This window comes from Anastrepha obliqua, chromosome 2 (genome assembly GCF_027943255.1).
Source record: "Anastrepha obliqua isolate idAnaObli1 chromosome 2, idAnaObli1_1.0, whole genome shotgun sequence".
Classification (NCBI taxonomy): Eukaryota; Metazoa; Arthropoda; class Insecta; order Diptera; family Tephritidae; genus Anastrepha; species Anastrepha obliqua.
The window spans coordinates 25,434,799-25,453,621 of NC_072893.1; the positions used below are offsets into that span (position 1 = coordinate 25,434,799).

Below are 18,823 nucleotides of genomic sequence, written 5' to 3' on the forward strand. Positions count from 1 at the left end.
GCTATGTAAATTCTCCATTCATCGATATCGTATTGCCTCAATTACTCTATCATGTCCTGACTTAAGCGGTATGTATTTCATGTCATTCTACCATAGTCCTGAACATACTGATGAATACTCTTTAGCGAGTTGTTATTCGTAAGCAGACCATTTTGAAAATGAAATGTTTTTTCTACAAATTTCACTTTTCCTCCACTTTTACTCAACATTTCTAGAGCTAGCAACCGAGTGTCTTGCTAAGGGAGCCAATTTGTCAAGAGAGAACGAGAAAGCTGCTTACTGAGCAAACCTTTTATCATTGAATCATGCATGCGGCCTATCTTTTACTGACAAAACTATCTAATAAGCAAATCAGCTGTTTACTAAGCCGCGTAATAAGCGTCTGTCACACTTCAATTTTAATCAGCATTAACTGCCCTGGTAATCTCTATTAACGCCGCCATCTATCTAGGCTGTAAGAATACTACTAATATAACAACAACGATATCTGGTTATAGGTTGTAAAAATCACCTACTAAGTAATAAGTGAAAAATCAATACAGCACCCGGCGCTTCAAGAAAACCGTGTGAAAAATAAACTAAAAATCTGCAGCTTTCTTACGTATTGCTTTAACTTTATTGTTATTATTGTTTTCACATTTGTTGGAATATATATGCTTTGTATGCGGATATAACGGTTTTTATCATTGTGATATACATATATAAGTATACACATACATACATCACTTAAGAACGGTTAACTCAATGTAGTATTTCGGCTAATTAGCGGTAAATATTTTTATTTTGCTTTGTAACAACATTTCTTCGCAATTTACGCACACTAATGCAAATTTAAATACATCGATGTAAAGCAAATAAGTGAATTGCGTATACATAAAATATTTGCTTGTTAATTTTTCTTTTGAAAATCCATTTTATTTTCATGAACACTTTAAACTTGTTTAAAAATAATAATATTGCATTTAAGGGTAGATATAATTTTTATATATTTTTTTTTATAAATATTTCCTTTTTTTGAGTTTTTCGCAAATATGTTTTTTATTATGCTAAGTTTTGTAGGTATGAAAATTCTTTTGCAAAAATTCGTATCGTTAGAAATTCTCTAATTTTATGATCTAGGCGTGATTTCATACATACATAAGCCTCGTACGTACAAATGTATATATGTCTATATGTAGGCATTTATGTTTCGCTGAATACCTATTCTACTTCTGAGGGAACCAGTTCATGTTATTGACTATGGCTATGCTATTGTTTTTGGCTTTTGGCGGAATGATGCAAGATCGTTAATGACTTTCAGTTTGAAAAGTACGCAAACTTAAGTGCTAATTCGCAGATCGGACAGGGAGAGAGAATTATATAATTTTTTTTTCAATAAAAAAACATTTTCTAGATTCTGTGAGGGATTTTTGAGAACATATATACAGTGTCGGACAAAACACATTGGACTGATACCTATTAGTAAAACTATTTCTTTTTACTCTTGCAAATATTATTTTAAATAAGAAAAAATATCACAGAAATGAAAAGCAACTAGTTGTTATATGAAAACTAAAAATTAAACTGTATTACATTATATGCGAAAAAAGCCAAACATATAAAGGGTGGTTAAGTTTCAAGGGCCGGTGTTGATTTTGAATAAAATACAATTTTTGTAGGAAATTATTGTCATTTCTCTTTATTATGATAATATTGGTATGGCTTAATTACGTATGCAACAAAATATCGGCCAAATGGCCGCCGCGGCCTCGGCGGCACACCTCCATCCGATGGTCCAAATTTTCGATGACGTTGAGGCATAATTGAGGTTCCATGCCGTTAATGTGCCGAATTATCTCCTAAAGGATGAGTCTTGAATTGTTGCTGGCTTATCGACGTACACCTTTTCTTTCAAATAACCCCAAAGAAAGAAGTCCAACGGTGTCGTTGACGTTTAGGTGTGGTGCACATTCAAAATTTAACCACCCCCTATAAAAAAAAGTATTAAAAAAAATAAATTAAAAAAAAACGTATTACAAAAAATTTAATAATAAAAAGGTGTATTAAAACATTTTTAATAAAAAAAAATTAAATAAAAAAATTATTAAAAAAAATTAATAGCACACATTTTTTTTGAAAAAATTAAAAAAAAAAATTATTTACTACAAAAAATTATTAAAAAAAGTTATTTAAATAAATGTATTGAAACAAAAGTTATTAAAAAAAATTAAAGAAGGATGTGTTAAAAACATTTATTAAAAAAAATTTATTTAAAAAAATATTAATTAAAAAAATATTAAAATTTATTAAAAAAAAAAAAATTATTTAAAAAATTTTATTAAAACAAAAAAACAAAATTATTAAAAAAAAACTTATTGAAAAGAATTTATAAAAAAAGTTTTATTGAAAACAAAGAATTATTAAGAAAAATGTTAAAAAAAAGATAGGTATATAATAATATATGTACAAAAATTTTGTAAAAAAAATGTTAAAAACAAAAATTATGAAATAAAAATTAATTACCAAAAAATATTAAAGAAAAATGTTTTAAAACAAGCTTTATTAAAAAAAAATTTATTAAAAAAAAATTATTAAAAAAAACGTATTACAAAAAGTTATTAAAAAATAGGTATGTATCAAAACATAACAAATTATTAAAAAGAGATTATTAAAACAAAATTTATTAAACAATAGTATTAAAAAAAATTTTATCAAAAAAATGTATTAAAAAATATATAATGACAAAATGTAATAAAACAAAGTTTATAAAAAAAATTATGCAATAAAAAAAAATTTTTTACAAAAAACTATTAAAACAAAAACTTTATAAAAAAAAATTATTAAAAGAAAATTTATTAAAAAAACATTTTCAAAAAATTATTTAAAAGTGTATAATTAAAAAAAAATTATTAAAAAAACAGTTATTAAAACAAAATTTATTAAAAAAGTAGTAAAAAAAAATTATTAAAAACAATGTATTAAAAAGTATATAATTAAAAAAAATTATTAAAAAAGTATTAGAAAAAAGTGATAAAAAAAAATTATTAAAAAAAAATTTATTACAAAAAAATGACTAAAAAAATTAATTAAAAAAATATTATAAAAAAAATTTATTAACACAAAATTTATTAAAAAAAAAATTTGTAGTAATTTTTTTTTAATTTTGATTACAAATTTTGAAACTGTTTTAAATTATGAACATTGTTTTAATTTAAAATTTTTTTTTAAATTTTTTACAATTTTTTTTTAGCTTTGAATTATATGATATTGGCGCAACACTGTTAGGAAAAAATATTAACGTGAATTTTAAGCCACTTCAAACTTGCACTTTCTTATACTAAAATTACTTGGCTAGGAAAGTGCGTATCATAATTTTCTCCAAAAGTTCTAGTTAAAAATTTTGAAATTTTGATGCAAATTTGTTGAATTTTTTTTAATTGTTTACAAAGTTCGAAACTTTGAATTATGTGATATTTGATGTAGAATGAGATATATTTTTATTAGAAAAAATAAATTATTAAAATTGCAAAAAAAAAGAAGTAGTCAAAACTGGTCAAGGTAACGCAACTCGATTAAGGGGTTAGGGGTAGTTAGAATTTAAAAAACAAAATGGATTTTTTTGCATTTTTAAAGTGCAATATCTTAAAAATATTGTGTGAAAATTTGAAGTGAATCCGACAAATACTGTTCGAGTTAAGAAAGGGCGCTCGGGCGCTCCGGAGCTCGATAGCAAAACTTTAAATGCGTTTTTCTCAAAACTATGTTTTTTTGAACTGGTGATCACTGTAACTTAAAAACCGCTCGGTAGATTTCAATTAAATTTATACTGCTTTTGAAAAATATAAAAAACTCGTGCTGATCGAAAGATTTTTTTTTCAAAAATTTCGATTTTTTTTAAACAATTGTCGGTTTTTTCTCGAAAATCTGAAAAATATTTCCTGAGGCCGCCATATTGTTAAGTTTGAAAAAAAGCTTCGTCAGGCACAAGATTATCAATTAATGGAACTAATTTTTCTTGTCCGATTGATTTTCGATGAATCTCCAAGGACTTGTGATGATCACTGCAAGGGACTTCTGGAGAAACGGGCTCCACACAAACAGCGATAACTTTTACAATTATTATTTTTTTTAAATGTTGCTAAAGTCGAGTCGAAACATGTTGTCTTAGTGCTATGTTTTTATTTTTGTAAAATAAAGCAATTGACTGCAAAAACAAAAAAATTTTGAAAATCATCATTTTTTCGGGCCTCCTACCCCTACTAGCCTACCCCTTAATTTGTCTTCTATGGGTTCTATTGATTCCATTTACTGAAGGTGTATCTAATTTTTTTTGTCGAATAAAATACCAAATCATCATTATTATTGAGCTAAAAAAACCTTAAATTTTTTCTCATAAATACAATTTTTTTATGTTTAATTGACAAGTTACAGTTATTTATAAATTCTCTCAATCTCCCCGTCCCAGGCTGCAGATCATTGAGTTGTTGAAACGAACAAAAAGATGCGAAGTGTAATTGAAATCAATGAAATTATGAAAATTATTAAAATAAAGGTGCGTGTGTGTATGTGTTAAATGTTATTTATTTTATTCAACCATTGTTTTCTACTTCAAAAATAATTAAAATAAAAAATGTATTGCGTATGAAACTAAATAAAGGTACATTAGTTATACTAAATAAACATTTACAAATTAATTTCTCAGCGTAGGTAAAAAAAAGGAAAATCATTTTTAAAATCGTCGCATTGCAAAAGAATCTCTGAGGAATATCGAATGAATCGCAACAATGCGACTGGCGCGCCGTTTTGTCTTCTATCCTCCTTTTACGTATTCATTTTGTGTTCTCTTTCTCAGGCGCCAAATTGAAGTTACACAGACGAAAACTACTGCCGATTCTAGTCGGTGTCGTCTTGCTGCTGCTGTTGACAATCACATTTGGGAAGTTGATCGGACTCTTCCTCCGAGTAGTCCTCATCGTGTGTGTGTGTCACCGTTTGTGGTGTTGGCGGACGCGTATGCGGCACTGTGGAGTTGGTCGAACAAGCCGAATTCATTGACTGCAAGAGAGAGAGTGGAATCGAATTTGTTAATTGGGTAAGGTAAAATGTACGTATAAATAGAAGAGTGCCGAGAGAGTGATAGCAGTAATTTTTAGTGAAAAAATAGATACAAATCAAGGACGGTAACTATTATGTTTTTTTTTAATAGTCTTTAAATAATTGTTATTTTTTCACCGAAAAAAAATTGAGTCAAAAAAAATATAAAGATTTTTTTCGGTCAAAAATAAAAGTTAAAAAGACGATGCGTAAAATCGGTGAAAACGGCCTCAAAAGGGGACGCCAAAGTGTAGCTGATACGTGTCGTGTTTTGATCAATATTTATGGTAATCTCGCTGCATCAAATACAACTTGTAAAGAGTGGTTTTGACGCTTCCAAAGTGCCTATTTCGACGTGAGTGATAAAGATCGCGAGGGGCAATTCAAAGATGTTCAACTACAACAATTATTGTATGAAGCCGTATGTCGAACCCTTGATGATATGCCTAAAGAGTTAGATGTTGACAGTTCAACCGTCAGTAAACGTTCGCACGCGATGGGAATGGTCCAGAAAGCAGGTAATTGGGTGCCCCATCAATTGACTGAGAGGGATATCGAGAGACGTTTCGTGACGTGTGAGATGCCTCTTGAACGGCAGAAAAGAAAAGGTTTCCTGCATCGCACCGTCACTGGTAATGAAAAAAGGATCTATTATGATAACGCTAAGCGTCGAAACAGTTGGAACCTACCAGGTGAACCAGTTCCTTCGAAAACGGATAAAAGTATTCATGCTTTAAATGTTATATTGTGAATCTGGTGCCATCTATTATGAACTCCTTAAACCGTCTGAAACCATCACTGGCGATAGTTACCGATTGCAGCTAATGCGTTTGAATCGAGCTCTCAAAGAAAAGCGGCCGGAATGAGACGGTAGACATGACAAACTGACAATGCACAAGTTGTTAAAACGGTCCAGAAATATTTAGAGAGACTGAATTGGGAAATCTTGTCCCACCCGCCGTATTCCACAGATATTGCGCCTTCGGACTACCATCAGTTCCGATCAATGCAGTCAGCCCTTATTGGAGAGCGGTTCACTTCTTATCAGAGCATCGCAAACTGGCCCAATGAATGGATCAAGTCCAAAGAACTCGAATTTTTCGTCAGAGGAATCTGTATACTGCCTGAAAGATGGAGTTAAGTTTTAGCTTCCAATGGCACATACTTCACATAATATCATGCATTATTTAATTGTTTAAATCATTCGTAACTTTGGCTAAGAAAGGACGGAAACTTATTCTCATACCCAATAATATTTTTTTATAGAAATGAAATTTGAAATTTCGAAAATAACTACAATATTATTTTTGATGTTTGAAAAAATTTGATCTTTCGATCTTTTATAAATTTGCGGCTGCCTTAACCAGTCTTAAGACAATATTGACGTGTATTGATTCTGACTTTCAATCCTAAAAAGCAAGTTTATGAACGCAGCTATTGCCAGTGGATCTGTGAGGAAGAGAACAGCAGGCACACAGTAATTTCAGCACCCCTTCGTTGTGGATCCTTTTGAGCCGTGTTGGCACATTACGTCGATACGCCCTTAAAGTATCAACCAAAGGACCTGCATGTTCTCTTTGTTCTTCAGCCGACAGTATTCAAATTCTCACTCTGATCTCCATACTTCCCAAACCACATCTCGCTGCAAACCTCGTGTGAGATTCAGTCAACAGTTCCTGGTATCTCTCACCGTTTACTTCGAGTCCGAACTATACTTCTATTATGTAATTGCCATTCTTGGCTGGTTTTGACTATGCTGTAGCTTGTACACCATATTTGAGTTCAGAACTTTGTAGCAGCTTACACTTCTACTTGTCCAGAAAAGACCTCAACTGTATCAGCAAATGATCTGCATGAATAGAGAGCTCCTGTGACACCCGCAATCTCTTCAAATAATCCTCCCTTCGTTCGTTCCCATCCTGTTGAGAGACCAAGTTTCCTGAGCTTTCCGTAGATAGATAACCTTGATGATTAGTGGGGAGTTAAGACTACTACAGCAATAGCAACAAACTACATTTTTTTTTATTGACAATCGGGTATAGGCGACTGAAGGCACATGGATTTAGATTCGGCAAAACATCTATGGAATAGTAATATATTCTTGGAAACCTTTTTAGTCTCTCAGGAATAAGAATCACGTATGCGGACGATATCGCAAAACTGGCAAGGAACAAAAGGAATTTCTTTGAAACTTTTTGCAACATTGAAAGTCGTGCAAAAGCAGAAGGTCTTAGAACAAACGGAGGCAAAACTAAATATCTGAAGTTCTCGCGCAGCGAATAGAGACGGAATCCTGAAAACATCGAAATCGGGATTTTTAATATTGAGGGAGTTCAATACTTCAAATATTTGGGAGTGTTAGCAAAAAATGTGAACGGTAGTCAGGACGCAAGACAGAATATTGACAACAAACAAAGCATATTGCGCTTACACAAAATTGCTGAAGTCAAAACTGCTAACACGCGCATGTAAAATCCACCTCTATCAATCAAAATACTGCCTATGCTGTCGTGTGACTGCGAGTGCTGGACAAGGACAAGCAAAGACGAAACAAGCTTAAGAGTGTTCGAGCGAAAAGTGCTCAGCGAACGTGTTTGGCCCCATACGCTGTAACGATTAAAAGTACCGAATACGCTACAAGGATGAGGTGCTGCATCTATGCCGGGTAGAAGATACCATTAAACACATTAAATCGCAAGGTCTTCGGTGGTTTGGACACACTGCGCGCATGGAGGATAGCTGTCTTCAAAAATCCTTTTCAAAAACAAACTCCCTAACGAACCGGGCCCGAGGACGTCCAAGGTTAACCTGGCTTGACCAAGTAGATCTGAACTATGCTATGAATCGTGCAGATTGGAAAAGGATTGTGGACGAAGCTAAAGCTCACTCTGAGCTGTAATCGCTACATGATGATGATATATGTACAAGGTGAAGTCGAAAATAAACAAGACTGGCGTCATAAAAATGTTTTTGATGGCTCCATTCTTTTAATGAGTTAGTTACATCCCTAGCTGACTTTCAGTGAAAGTTTGGTGACATTCGGTTCGCGGTTCAGTGGAAGCGAAGTTATTGCGTCTAAAGTGTCAGGATGTTTGTGTCATCGGTACAAAAATGAGTTTCGAACAAAGAGGTAATTTTCTTTTAAAATCGGTAAAACGTTTACCGAAATATTTGAATTGATAAAAAAAAGTTTATGGCGACGATTGTCAGAGTTGTCGCGCCAGAGTTCATGAGTGGTTTACACGTTTCAGAGTTGGTTGTGAGGACATAAATGACAATGAAAATACGGGCCGCCCAAAATCAATAGTCAACGAAAACTCCATTGAAATTATACGTAAATTTATTAAAAATGAACCGAAATCTTCGTTGAAATTCATGGAATCGGAGTTGAATATCTCCAAAACGTCGATTTATCGCATTTTAACTGATCATTTGGGCCCTCGAAAGGTCTGTGCACGCTTCACTCCGCACTGAGGACCAAAAATTGCTCAGGATTCAATATTCGAAGACGTCATTAAAGAGGCGAGAAAAGACGAGAACTTCCTTTACAACATTGTAACTGGTGCTTTCAACATAAACCTGTAACTAAGCGTCAAAGTGCCGAATGGTTGAGACACCACCAAAAAAAATCGCGTTTGGAAAAGTCAAAAATCAAGTCGATGTTTATTTGTTTTTATGATTCCAAGGGAATTGTCTACAAGAAGTTCATGCCAACGGGTCAAACCGTCAATGCAATTTTATATCTTCGCGTTTTGAACTGTTTGTTGCATCGCATTCGTTGAATTCGCCCTGAATACCGCGAAGGAGGAAGCTGGCGCCTATTGCATGATAATCCACCATCTCATCGATGCACTCTTGTGACTGATTTTTTGACTAGAAATCACATTTTAAACAACTGTCACTCACCGTATTCGCTTAATATGGCTCCCTGTGACTTCTACGTATTCGGAAAATTGCATTTGGCCATGAAAGGAAAACGGTTTGCCTCCGTAGAGGCCATCCAAAAGGTTTGTACCGACATCCTGAAGGACATTCCGGTCAACGACCTGAAACACTCTTTCGAAAAGCTTTTAGATCTCGCAAAACAGTATATCGAGGTCATAGGGGACTATTTTGAATAAAAAAACTCGAAGTTATCAGAGCAAAGTTCCTGTCGTTTCTATTTTAGCTCAGTCTTGTTTATTTTGGACTTCACCTTGTATACTCTTATAAAAAAAGGTATACCCATAGAAGCTAATATACATATGTTATCTTTACAAGACATCCCATAAAATTTATACTTTTAAAGAAACTTCTGAAAAGAACATTCTGAATTCAAGCCTTAAGCGATATCTATTTTATTTTTACGAGATTTGACATGTAGTTCAGACTTTTCATCACCCATGATTCAATAATAAAAGGTTTGCTCAGTAAGCAGCTTTCTCATTTCCTCTTGACAAATCGGCTCCCTTAGCAAGACACTGGGTTGCTAACTCCAGAAATTTTTATCAAAACTGGAAGAAAAGTAAAATTTGTAGTAAAAAAATTGTGCTTTGAAAAGGGTTTTTAAACACAAGAACTTGCTCAGTATGTCCATAAAAAAACGATATGGAAAACATCCTGACATACAGCTTAAATCAGGATATGATAGCTCATCTTTTTGGGCCAATGACCGTGAAAGATGGACGTTTTGACAATTTGAGCCAGATGAATTTGTATATGTAATTAATCACAGATTCCGGATGGTAGATGATTTTTATGAGAAGCTTTTTTATGGCAGAAATACACTCGGAGGTTTGCCATTGCCCGCCGAAGAGCGACCGCTATTACAAACAACATTTCCTATCGTTTGGTGTTTCATGTCCGGGGCTTTGAATCCTTGCACTTCCAAATGGTAGTCACGCAGCAAGCTATTCGACTACGGCAGTTGCCGTCGATATAATAATAATTAGTTTAAATAAGTGCAGGTAGTTTGTTAAGTATTTATGAATGTAAGAATATTCTTGACTGGGTGGTCAAAACTCCAAACTTACGTGGGCAAGGCATGGTAAAGTAAAGCGCAGTGAGTATGTTCAAAGTTTGTTTTTAGTCAACCAAATTCATGATGGATTCGCTTCTTCTATGATCGAATTCAAGGTCATAATACTTAGATAATCACGAAGTATCTGATCAGTTTTGAATTTAAAATATAATTAATATTAATTAATATTAATTAATTAAATTAATAAAAATATAATTCTGGCATTAAGTAAAACCATTTTTTTTTTAATATCATACTTGGCAATTTCCGTTTATACTTTATATTTTTTTTATAATTTAACTAAAAAAGGACTATTTTACTACCATTTTAAGCAAACAGTTATTTAATATTTCCATTTTCTTCATCCTTTTTAAATGCGACCTTTTGTAAGGGAGTGTCAGAATTCTAATGTCATAAGTGAGCAAACCTTTAATAATTGAATCATGTTCATCACCCATCTAATTCAACCTCTTGATTTCACAACTAAAATGCCATGCTGCCCTTAGCTGGGATTAATGCACTGCTGCAGCGCTAACCATTAACTACCCGCTTGAAAATAATTGAATTCTGTCTTCGAAACTCTTTGGCATCATGATTTGGGCCTCAAATGATTACAACATAAACGCCATATACCTTAAATTCTTCGGCGAGCTTTTCAATTTCCGCATCTTTGCCATCCGCACGTTCGTTGCACGCCATAGCTTCGTGCGGCTTTTCGGTAGGCGATGAAATCGTACTCAACGCGCCACCATCAACGCTTTCGTTCTTGCTGCGCGAACGTTGTATTGACGGTGTCTCCATGTGGAATCGTTGTTCGTGCGTTACCGTAGATTCGTGCGGCAGCAGCATAGCCGGTGCACGGAACATATACGAAAACGGATAATAGTAGAGATTGAGGAACGTGGCCGCATACAAATCGGCATATCTGGATACTTGGCTGGAGAAGAATGTTTGTCTTGAACCGGAACGGAAGAGTGAGCCCATCATACCGTACGCCATGTCCATTTTGTGGGTGACATCGCGTATGCTGGTGCGCAATTTCGAAATATCCGGTTTCTCCTTGGCGCTCGAGTCCAGATTTCTGTGTTATTTAAATATATAAATTTTTTTTTTTAATTTACAATTTTTACAAACGACTGCTTTTCTGTCACTTACTTGTACATATCACCCAGCATAACATCCAAATGCTGCAATTCTGCAAAATACTGACACTTGTCCGTCCACACATGCAATTCCTGCACCAGCTCGGGCACAATGAGGAATGTACGCCAGCCGCGTATCTTTTTCGATTTCAAAATATCACCGAAAATATGATCACCAACGTACAGCACATCCTTGCCCTTGGCGTTGATGAAGGAGGTGAACACCTCACACGAACCACCCGAATAGACTTTGCCCGGCTGCAAGGGTCCCATGTGTGTGCCGATTTTTAAGGCGCCCGTTTGTGTGTCCACTTGACGGAGAATTGTGCCTTCGCCAAAGAAAAGTGGCTTCGCTGCATCCACCACAATCACATCAAAGTAGGTTTTCCAATTGCGATGTGGATCATCGGGCCGCGCGCCATGCTCGAAATCGAATAAATACGACATAATAATGTTGGTGTATTTGTAATCGCTGTTGGTGAGCAAGAAAACTTTGGCACCAGATTCGCGTATACGCGAGAGCACCATGGGCAGACGTGGATCCTTCTTAACGTAGTAATCCAAGTTCTACAAAGAAGATGGAAAAGTTACTATATATTTAAAAAAAATCATTTAAAAAAATGCAAAAACAAAAACAAAAACAATGTACCTCGATTGTTTTCTGTTTTAGGTTGCCTTTTATGTGCACAAAATCGATGGCGCGTCGTACATCCTGGAAAATGGATCTGAAGGACATAAAGAGTTCGCCAGCCTTAACGCCAGTTTTTTCGCTGAAAGAGAAAATGGGAAAAACAAAAATCAATTTAAACGTTAATTTAGTAACGTTTGCATGTAAAATTGGCAAGCAGCTTTTTGGCATTAAGAGATTTACTGCAAGTCGCAGTATTTGCAGATTTGCATACATTTCAATTAAGGAAATATTTTAGTGTGCTAAATAGCATCTTTAAATGCAGCCGAAGCTGCCATCTGGGCAAAGTGCCATATTTTCGCACTCAACGTCTGGCTTAGCAGCGTTGCGCGTGTGGCGGAAATAAACGATTGTCACATCCTGGTGGCAAAACTTTCTGACTTTCCTAAGATTCTTACACTTTTTCTTACTTTCCGTTCTTAAAGACACTTGCAGTGTTTTATATAGCTGTCGGTTGCTGGAATTTTCTCCTGCAATGCTTCCGTTTTTTGGCTTCTTTTACAAGTAGAAGACGAACGTTGCGTTGCAGACAAACACAATTAAAGCGCGCAACTGGAGAAAAACGTAGAAAGTTGAGCATATTTTTGTTGATGCTACAAAAGACGTATAACTCAAAGAGGATGTGGTAAAGTTTTCGCACGTTTGATTAGGCGCCGGTACATGGCTGCCTTCGAAGGAAGAGGCTTCACTTTGACAGAGACTCTTAAACTGTACGGAGCGAAATGGGGGCTAGAGCGGAAGATGTATTACGAATGAGAAAACGTTTTTGCGTGCAAATGAAAAAGTTCCATAGCGGCTAATATACGAGTATAGGTTCGTAGGTGAAATGTTGGAAGTGCCAGTCTGGCACTCCTCAAGTAGCACTAAAGCGCCGTTTTGATACCTCCAACAGGCAGATATCTACAGCCAGCCAGAGTTGTTGATATAATGGGGGAAATAAATGGGATTTAGGTTGGCGCACTGCCCCAGGTTGTCGAAGAAAGGAGCACCCAGTGACCTTAGTCGTCTAGCTGCCAAACCCGGACATTTACACAGAAAGCGCTTAACATTGTCTTTCTTTGAAGGGTCCTCACAGCTTTTGCAATGGGGGTTAAATGGTGTTTGCCGATCGTCCAGGGGCCGGTAAACACAGCTACGAGTTTGGAAATTGAATGGCGATGAGTCTAAAGGACTTTCTGAGTCTTTCGTATATCGTATTGGGGCCAAAAGGCTTTTGAAATAGCACATAAAGAAATGCAGCTCCATCTTTTCTGCGCTTTCCTGAGAAATAATTTGTGCAGTTCCCCTTTAGCAACTGTCAGGGGGATCCCAATGACTGGGTAGGAGGTCTCTGAGGCAAATTCAGTCCGTTTACCAGCAAGCTCATCAGCAATTTCATTTCCTTCTATGTTCCTATGTCCTGCAGTTCAAGCAAGGTAACGACGCATGGGCAAAATAACGACGAATGAGCAAGATAACGACGCAATTTTTGGTGTGTGTGGCCGGCTACATCGAATTATAAGACGTTATAACGTAAAAAAAAATTAGGTAAAAAGATTCGAAGAAGTGAACTACTAGTTGAAAAAGAAGAAGACATATTAAAAAACGCAAGCTTCGGCTCGTTCAAACTGGTTGTGGTTGTTGTTGTAGCAGTTTACTAGGCCCTGCCAGTGTGATATGGTCACCGATCGCCGTTGTCTAACTCATCTAATGGTAGGCCCATGAAACGTGCTTTCTAGAAGGAGAGGGGTGTTGGGTGAATGGGTTTGAGAGGGCAGTATCGCGCGGTGTGCCTTCACATGCCGGACATGTATTGAGTGTGCCGATACTTTTAGTATTATTTTCTATGCACCCAGGGGGGAACAAAGGGCCAACTAGACAACTAGACCCTTGTATAGAGGATCAGCTGGCAGTCCCAGCACCAGAATTGGATGCAGTAGGCCAATCACTTACCAAGAAACCAAAGAAAAAGGATAGTTTGCAGTTTGCTATCCGTAAACTAAACTTTTTTCTGATTTCTGGCCTTAACGGAGATGGAAGCAAAAGTAAAATTTTTCATTTTTTCTGATCTTGTTGAAAGTTTTCACACTTTACTTCTAACTTTAGTTATTTAATCACTTTAGGGACACCGTAAAGCAATTCGGGTATTGGATGACTTAAATATACAGTGCGTTTCATAACCATAACACAGGAAGTATTGTTTCAAACTTTGTGCAAATTAAAAAAAAATGTATACAATTTTTAGTAAAACTTTGAGTATGCAGTTTTATAGTAAAAAAATAATAAAATAAAACAAAAATATGTATATACATGAATATTATTGTAAAATAATAAAAACTAACAAATATTCAAATTTTGTGCAGATAGAAAAAAATTTCTTTTAATTTTTCAAATTCAAATTCAATTGAGAAATTTTGAATGAACTGCTTTGTAGCTCAGAGAATTTTTGTAATAAAGTGCAAGTTTGAAGTGGCTCGAATATCGTGTTGATTTTTTTTTGTATTTTTCCCCTTGAAGATGTTCCACATTTTTTCCACTTAAGGAATGCTTGAAATTGTTTTATATGGAAGAAAACACCCAACACCGTCAACAAAAGAAAATTATAATAAAAAAAAATTCAATGCGATTTTTGAGCCATTTTAAGCTTGCACTTTATTACAAAAATTCTCAGAGCTACAAAACTGCGAATTCCGAATTTTTCTAAAAATTTGAAAAAATTACAATTTTTATATGCACAAAGTTTGGCTATCTGTTAGTGTTTTTTTTTAACCGAGGACCCACCGAGGAATTCCCTTTATGAATTGAGTAGCCAATATCTTAATGCAAGGCTGGCTGACTGGGTAGAAGAAAATGAAATTCTAAAAGAATTCCAAGCAGGATTTGGAAAGAATTACTCGACGGTTGACAATGTTTACAATCTGGCGTCCATATCTCACTTAAAGTTTCATGAGAGAACAAAAGCGTATGCGTTTTTTTTTTTTACTGTGAAGTCGCCTTTGACAAGGTAGCTGGGAAATTGCTAATTAACAAATTACACGAAATGAGAATTTCAACCAAATTTGTAAACTCATTTGATCAGGCAATAATATATCTGAACAACTTGAAGCAATTTCTGTGGTTAAACAAGGTTGTCTATTGTCTGCTATGGTTTTTGCCTTATATAATATTTACATCAATGATCTGCATGAAGAATGAGGGGGAGACTTGTGGGATGTGGCTTTATGCGGATGATATAGACATCAACAAGACAAGTAGTGGAGCGCGTCAAGATCAAAACAAAAATTACCATCACTCACAATTTTTTTTTTAATTTATTAAAAAAGTAGTTATTCAAAAACTAAATTGGATTTCAACTTTTGCGCCACTTTGTATTATCAGGTCACTCCATAAGTTCGTGCGTATTTTAGCCATAATTTCACTTACATATGTACGATTTTTGCATACAAAAAATTATTCGTGGAATATAACGGAACTATCTATATTTTTTTTGATGTATTGCGCATTCAACAAGTGATTTTAATCGCGAATAGAAGTACGTGTTGTTAAAAAATAAAATGGAATCTTCAAACGCGAATAAGAGGCATATTTTGTATTTTTTTTATAAAAGTGGTAAAAATGCAGCAACTGCTGCTGCAGGAATAAACACTGTTCACGGAGGGGATGCCGTGAGTGTAAGGACTGCGCAAAAGTGGTTTTCAAAATTCCGAAGTGGTAACTGCGACGTGGAGGATGCCCCGCGCGTTGGTCGTCCTGAAGTCTTTAACTCCGACGCCTAGCTCGAACTCGTGGAAGCTGAGCCAAATTTGATAGTCGATATGAAAGCACAGAGGTTAAATTCATCGAATGGAACAGTTCACTGGCACCTGGTTCAGTTGGGAAAGGTTTCAAAGCTGGGAAAATGGGCTCCGCATAGACTTTCCGTCGCCATCCTTCAGCAAAGAGTGAATGTGTGTTCTCAGCTGCTGCAACGGCTTGAAAATGAAAGTTTTTTGAATCGTATCGTTACTGCTGATGAAATATGGGTCCTTTACAATAATCCGGCTTGCAAACGCCAATGGTTAGATAGAAAGATGAAACACCAGAACCGACCCCTAGAGATGGCCTTCACCCCAAGAAGATTCTCCTGTCTATTTGGTCGGATATGGCCGGTATTGTTTATTATGAACTTCTGGAACCAAACCAGACGATAACTGCTGATTATTATTCCCATGAGGCACTTAAAAAAAATCGACAGTCTTTAGTGAATAGACGCAAAGTTTTGTTTCACCACGACAACGCAAGACCTCAAGGCAAACATTAGGTAAGCTGAACGAGCTCGGATGGGAGCTAATGCCGCATCCACAATACTCTCCGGATATTGCACCTTGTGATTGTCACCTTTTCCTTGGACTTCAATCCCATACGAGTAACAAGAACTACTCCTCAAAAGAAGCTATAAAAAGGGATATCGAAGCGTATTTTGGCTCCAAGGACAACCAATTTTTTGAGCAGGGAACTAAAAATTTGCCTGAACGTTGGGAAGACATTGTAAACAATGAAGGAAAATATATTATTGATTAATAAATACTTTAAACATCTTTTTTATTAATTTTAAAACCACCTTTAAAAACGCACGAACTTATGGACTGACCTGATATATTTAATATATTTAATATACCATATTTTCAAATCACCTGTAGTTATCAATTACACTTACTTTTCCAGTTCTTAATTTATTACGCATTCAATAAATTTATTTTACTACCGCAAACACGAACACAAATGCAACAGCAACGCAAAATGTTTGAGTATGAACAGAACAGATGTGCACAACTGTAATGACTGGAGCGGAAATCCCATACAAAACTTTATTTTTATCAACAATAAATTTGAGCTCAAAATCGCAGGTAATAAGAAAATTTGTTTTTGCATTGATGCGGGGGGAAGAATTTACAACTCTTGCTTTGAAGGCAATTATTTCTTAACTCATAAATGAATTGCAATTAATCAAACTCACCTTATATACTCCGAGCTGTTGTTGAAGAAATCAACCAGACATGCCAGCAAATAGGTTTCGGGCAAATTGAACAAAGTATTCAAGACATAGACACGCTTTTCATCCAGTTTCAGAAATTTGTTTGGGTACAGCTCGTACACCTGGTGACTAAAAGGAAACCACAAATGTTAGCAAATATTTTTGAATTGATATTTCAACGAATTTTGATACTACAAATACAGATGTGCACGAGTTTGTTTGCTTTTACGTACTGTTTGAGAAACTCGAAGCCACGCACACAGACCAATATGTTGCCGTAGGCGTCTACTTTCAAGAGGTTGCCGTAGAGTGTGTCGAACCAGAGACCACGCACCGGGAAGGAGGGGTCGTATTCAAATTGTAGAATCTCTTTGGGATAGCCATCATTGACAAGGCACTCTTTGGCCAAATCGAAACCGAGCTGTTCGTATTGTGGCGATTTGTATTCTGAAACGAGAGGATAGCAGAAAAAAGTTGATATAGAAAAAGTCAGGTATAAGGAATAAGAAAAAGAGCTTAAAAAAATACTTCGTGGAAATTATTTGGGAAAGAGAAAATAAATATGTCGTATTACAGTATAACAGCGCGGTTACATAGACCTAGTGGTTGTTTAAGGGGTTAGGGGTAGTCAGAGGACTCAAAAAAATGATGATTTTCAATAATTTTTTTTGCTAGTCAATTGCTTTATTTTACAAAAATAAAAACAATAATTGTAAAAGTTATCGCTGTTTGTGTGGAGCCCGTTTCTCCAGAAGTCCCTTGCGGTGATCATCACAAGTCCAAGGAGATTCATCTTAAATCAATCGGACAAGAGAAATTAGTTTCATTAACAGATAATCTTGTGCCTGATCGAAGCTTTTTCTTTCAAAATTAACAATACGGCAGCCTCAGGTGTTTACGCCCAAACGCCCGAAAACACCCGCCCGAATCCACACGCCCGAATGTATATTTCCCCGAATTGACAGTTTCCCGAATTTTTTTGCCCGAACGTCTTCGCCCGAACCCATTTGCCCGAATCCTTTTACCCGAAAAGAAGAAAAAATTTAAAATAATTAAGAATTAGTATACACTTGAAGTACATGCAAGAAAAGAACAAAAGAGTGCTATTCCTTTATTTATTCATAACAAATGTTGTCAAAATTCTTGTGTCAAATTCATCAGTCAGTCATTCGTTCTTAATTATTCATAAAAATGGAAGAAATTGAGGAAGTGGGACAACTTGTCGGAAAAAAATTAATAATCGGAGGATACATTTATGTCAGATCCAAACCGTCGAAAAATAATCAATTCTATTGGGACTGTCAATTGGTTCGAAGAAAAGAATGCAAAGCGCGGGCAATTACATTGCAGACAGTTTCTGAGTTAATAGTTTTAAAAGGCCCTAAAAAATCTCCTCATGAACATCCGCCCAATCAGGATACAGCGAAAGCGGAATTAGTGAAGGTTAATTTAAAACGAGTCGCGGAAGATCATCCGGAATGCCCTCCAGCACAAGTACAAAGTTTTGTTTATTTCTATTTTTGTTATATTTTTTCCCTCTTTTGGTTTTTTATACTCCCTTTATATTTGCTACATGTGGTTTAATTTTCAACAGATTTTACGCGATAATCTCTCTACTTTGAAACCTGGTGTTTTGGCCAAACTACCAGAGCGTGAAAATCTTAAGAAATCTTTGAGACGAGAAAGAAGACGTGCACTGCCCCCAAATCCAAAAAGTTTGGAGGAAATAGACGAGTTACCTCAGCGTTATCAAAAAAAATTGGCAAACGATCGCTTCCTTTTTTATGATTCTCGGGACGATGAGAATTTTGGTGAAGGTCGCGTATTCGCTTTTACAACTCGCAATAATTTGGAACGTCTTGCTAACAGTGACTCCTGGTTTCTCGATGGCACCTTTAAAGTTTCACCTTCCATTTTTACTCAAATAT

At 35.4% G+C, this 18,823-nt stretch overlaps 1 protein-coding gene across 1 annotated transcript in view; it reads right to left on the bottom strand.

The window, feature by feature from the left end:
- Window positions 1–4,536: 4,536 nt before the first annotated feature.
- Window positions 4,537–18,823, bottom strand: part of LOC129239378 (cytosolic purine 5'-nucleotidase) — a 46,717-nt gene continuing 32,430 nt past the window's right edge. The window contains exons 3-8 of the mRNA XM_054874842.1: window positions 17,129–17,342; window positions 16,878–17,024; window positions 11,864–11,984; window positions 11,228–11,781; window positions 10,706–11,153; window positions 4,537–5,034 (exon numbers count right to left, since the gene is read on the bottom strand). Coding sequence (XP_054730817.1) covers window positions 4,873–5,034; window positions 10,706–11,153; window positions 11,228–11,781; window positions 11,864–11,984; window positions 16,878–17,024; window positions 17,129–17,342 — 1,646 coding nt within the window. The 3' untranslated portion in view covers window positions 4,537–4,872. The remainder of the gene's footprint in view (window positions 5,035–10,705; window positions 11,154–11,227; window positions 11,782–11,863; window positions 11,985–16,877; window positions 17,025–17,128; window positions 17,343–18,823) is intronic.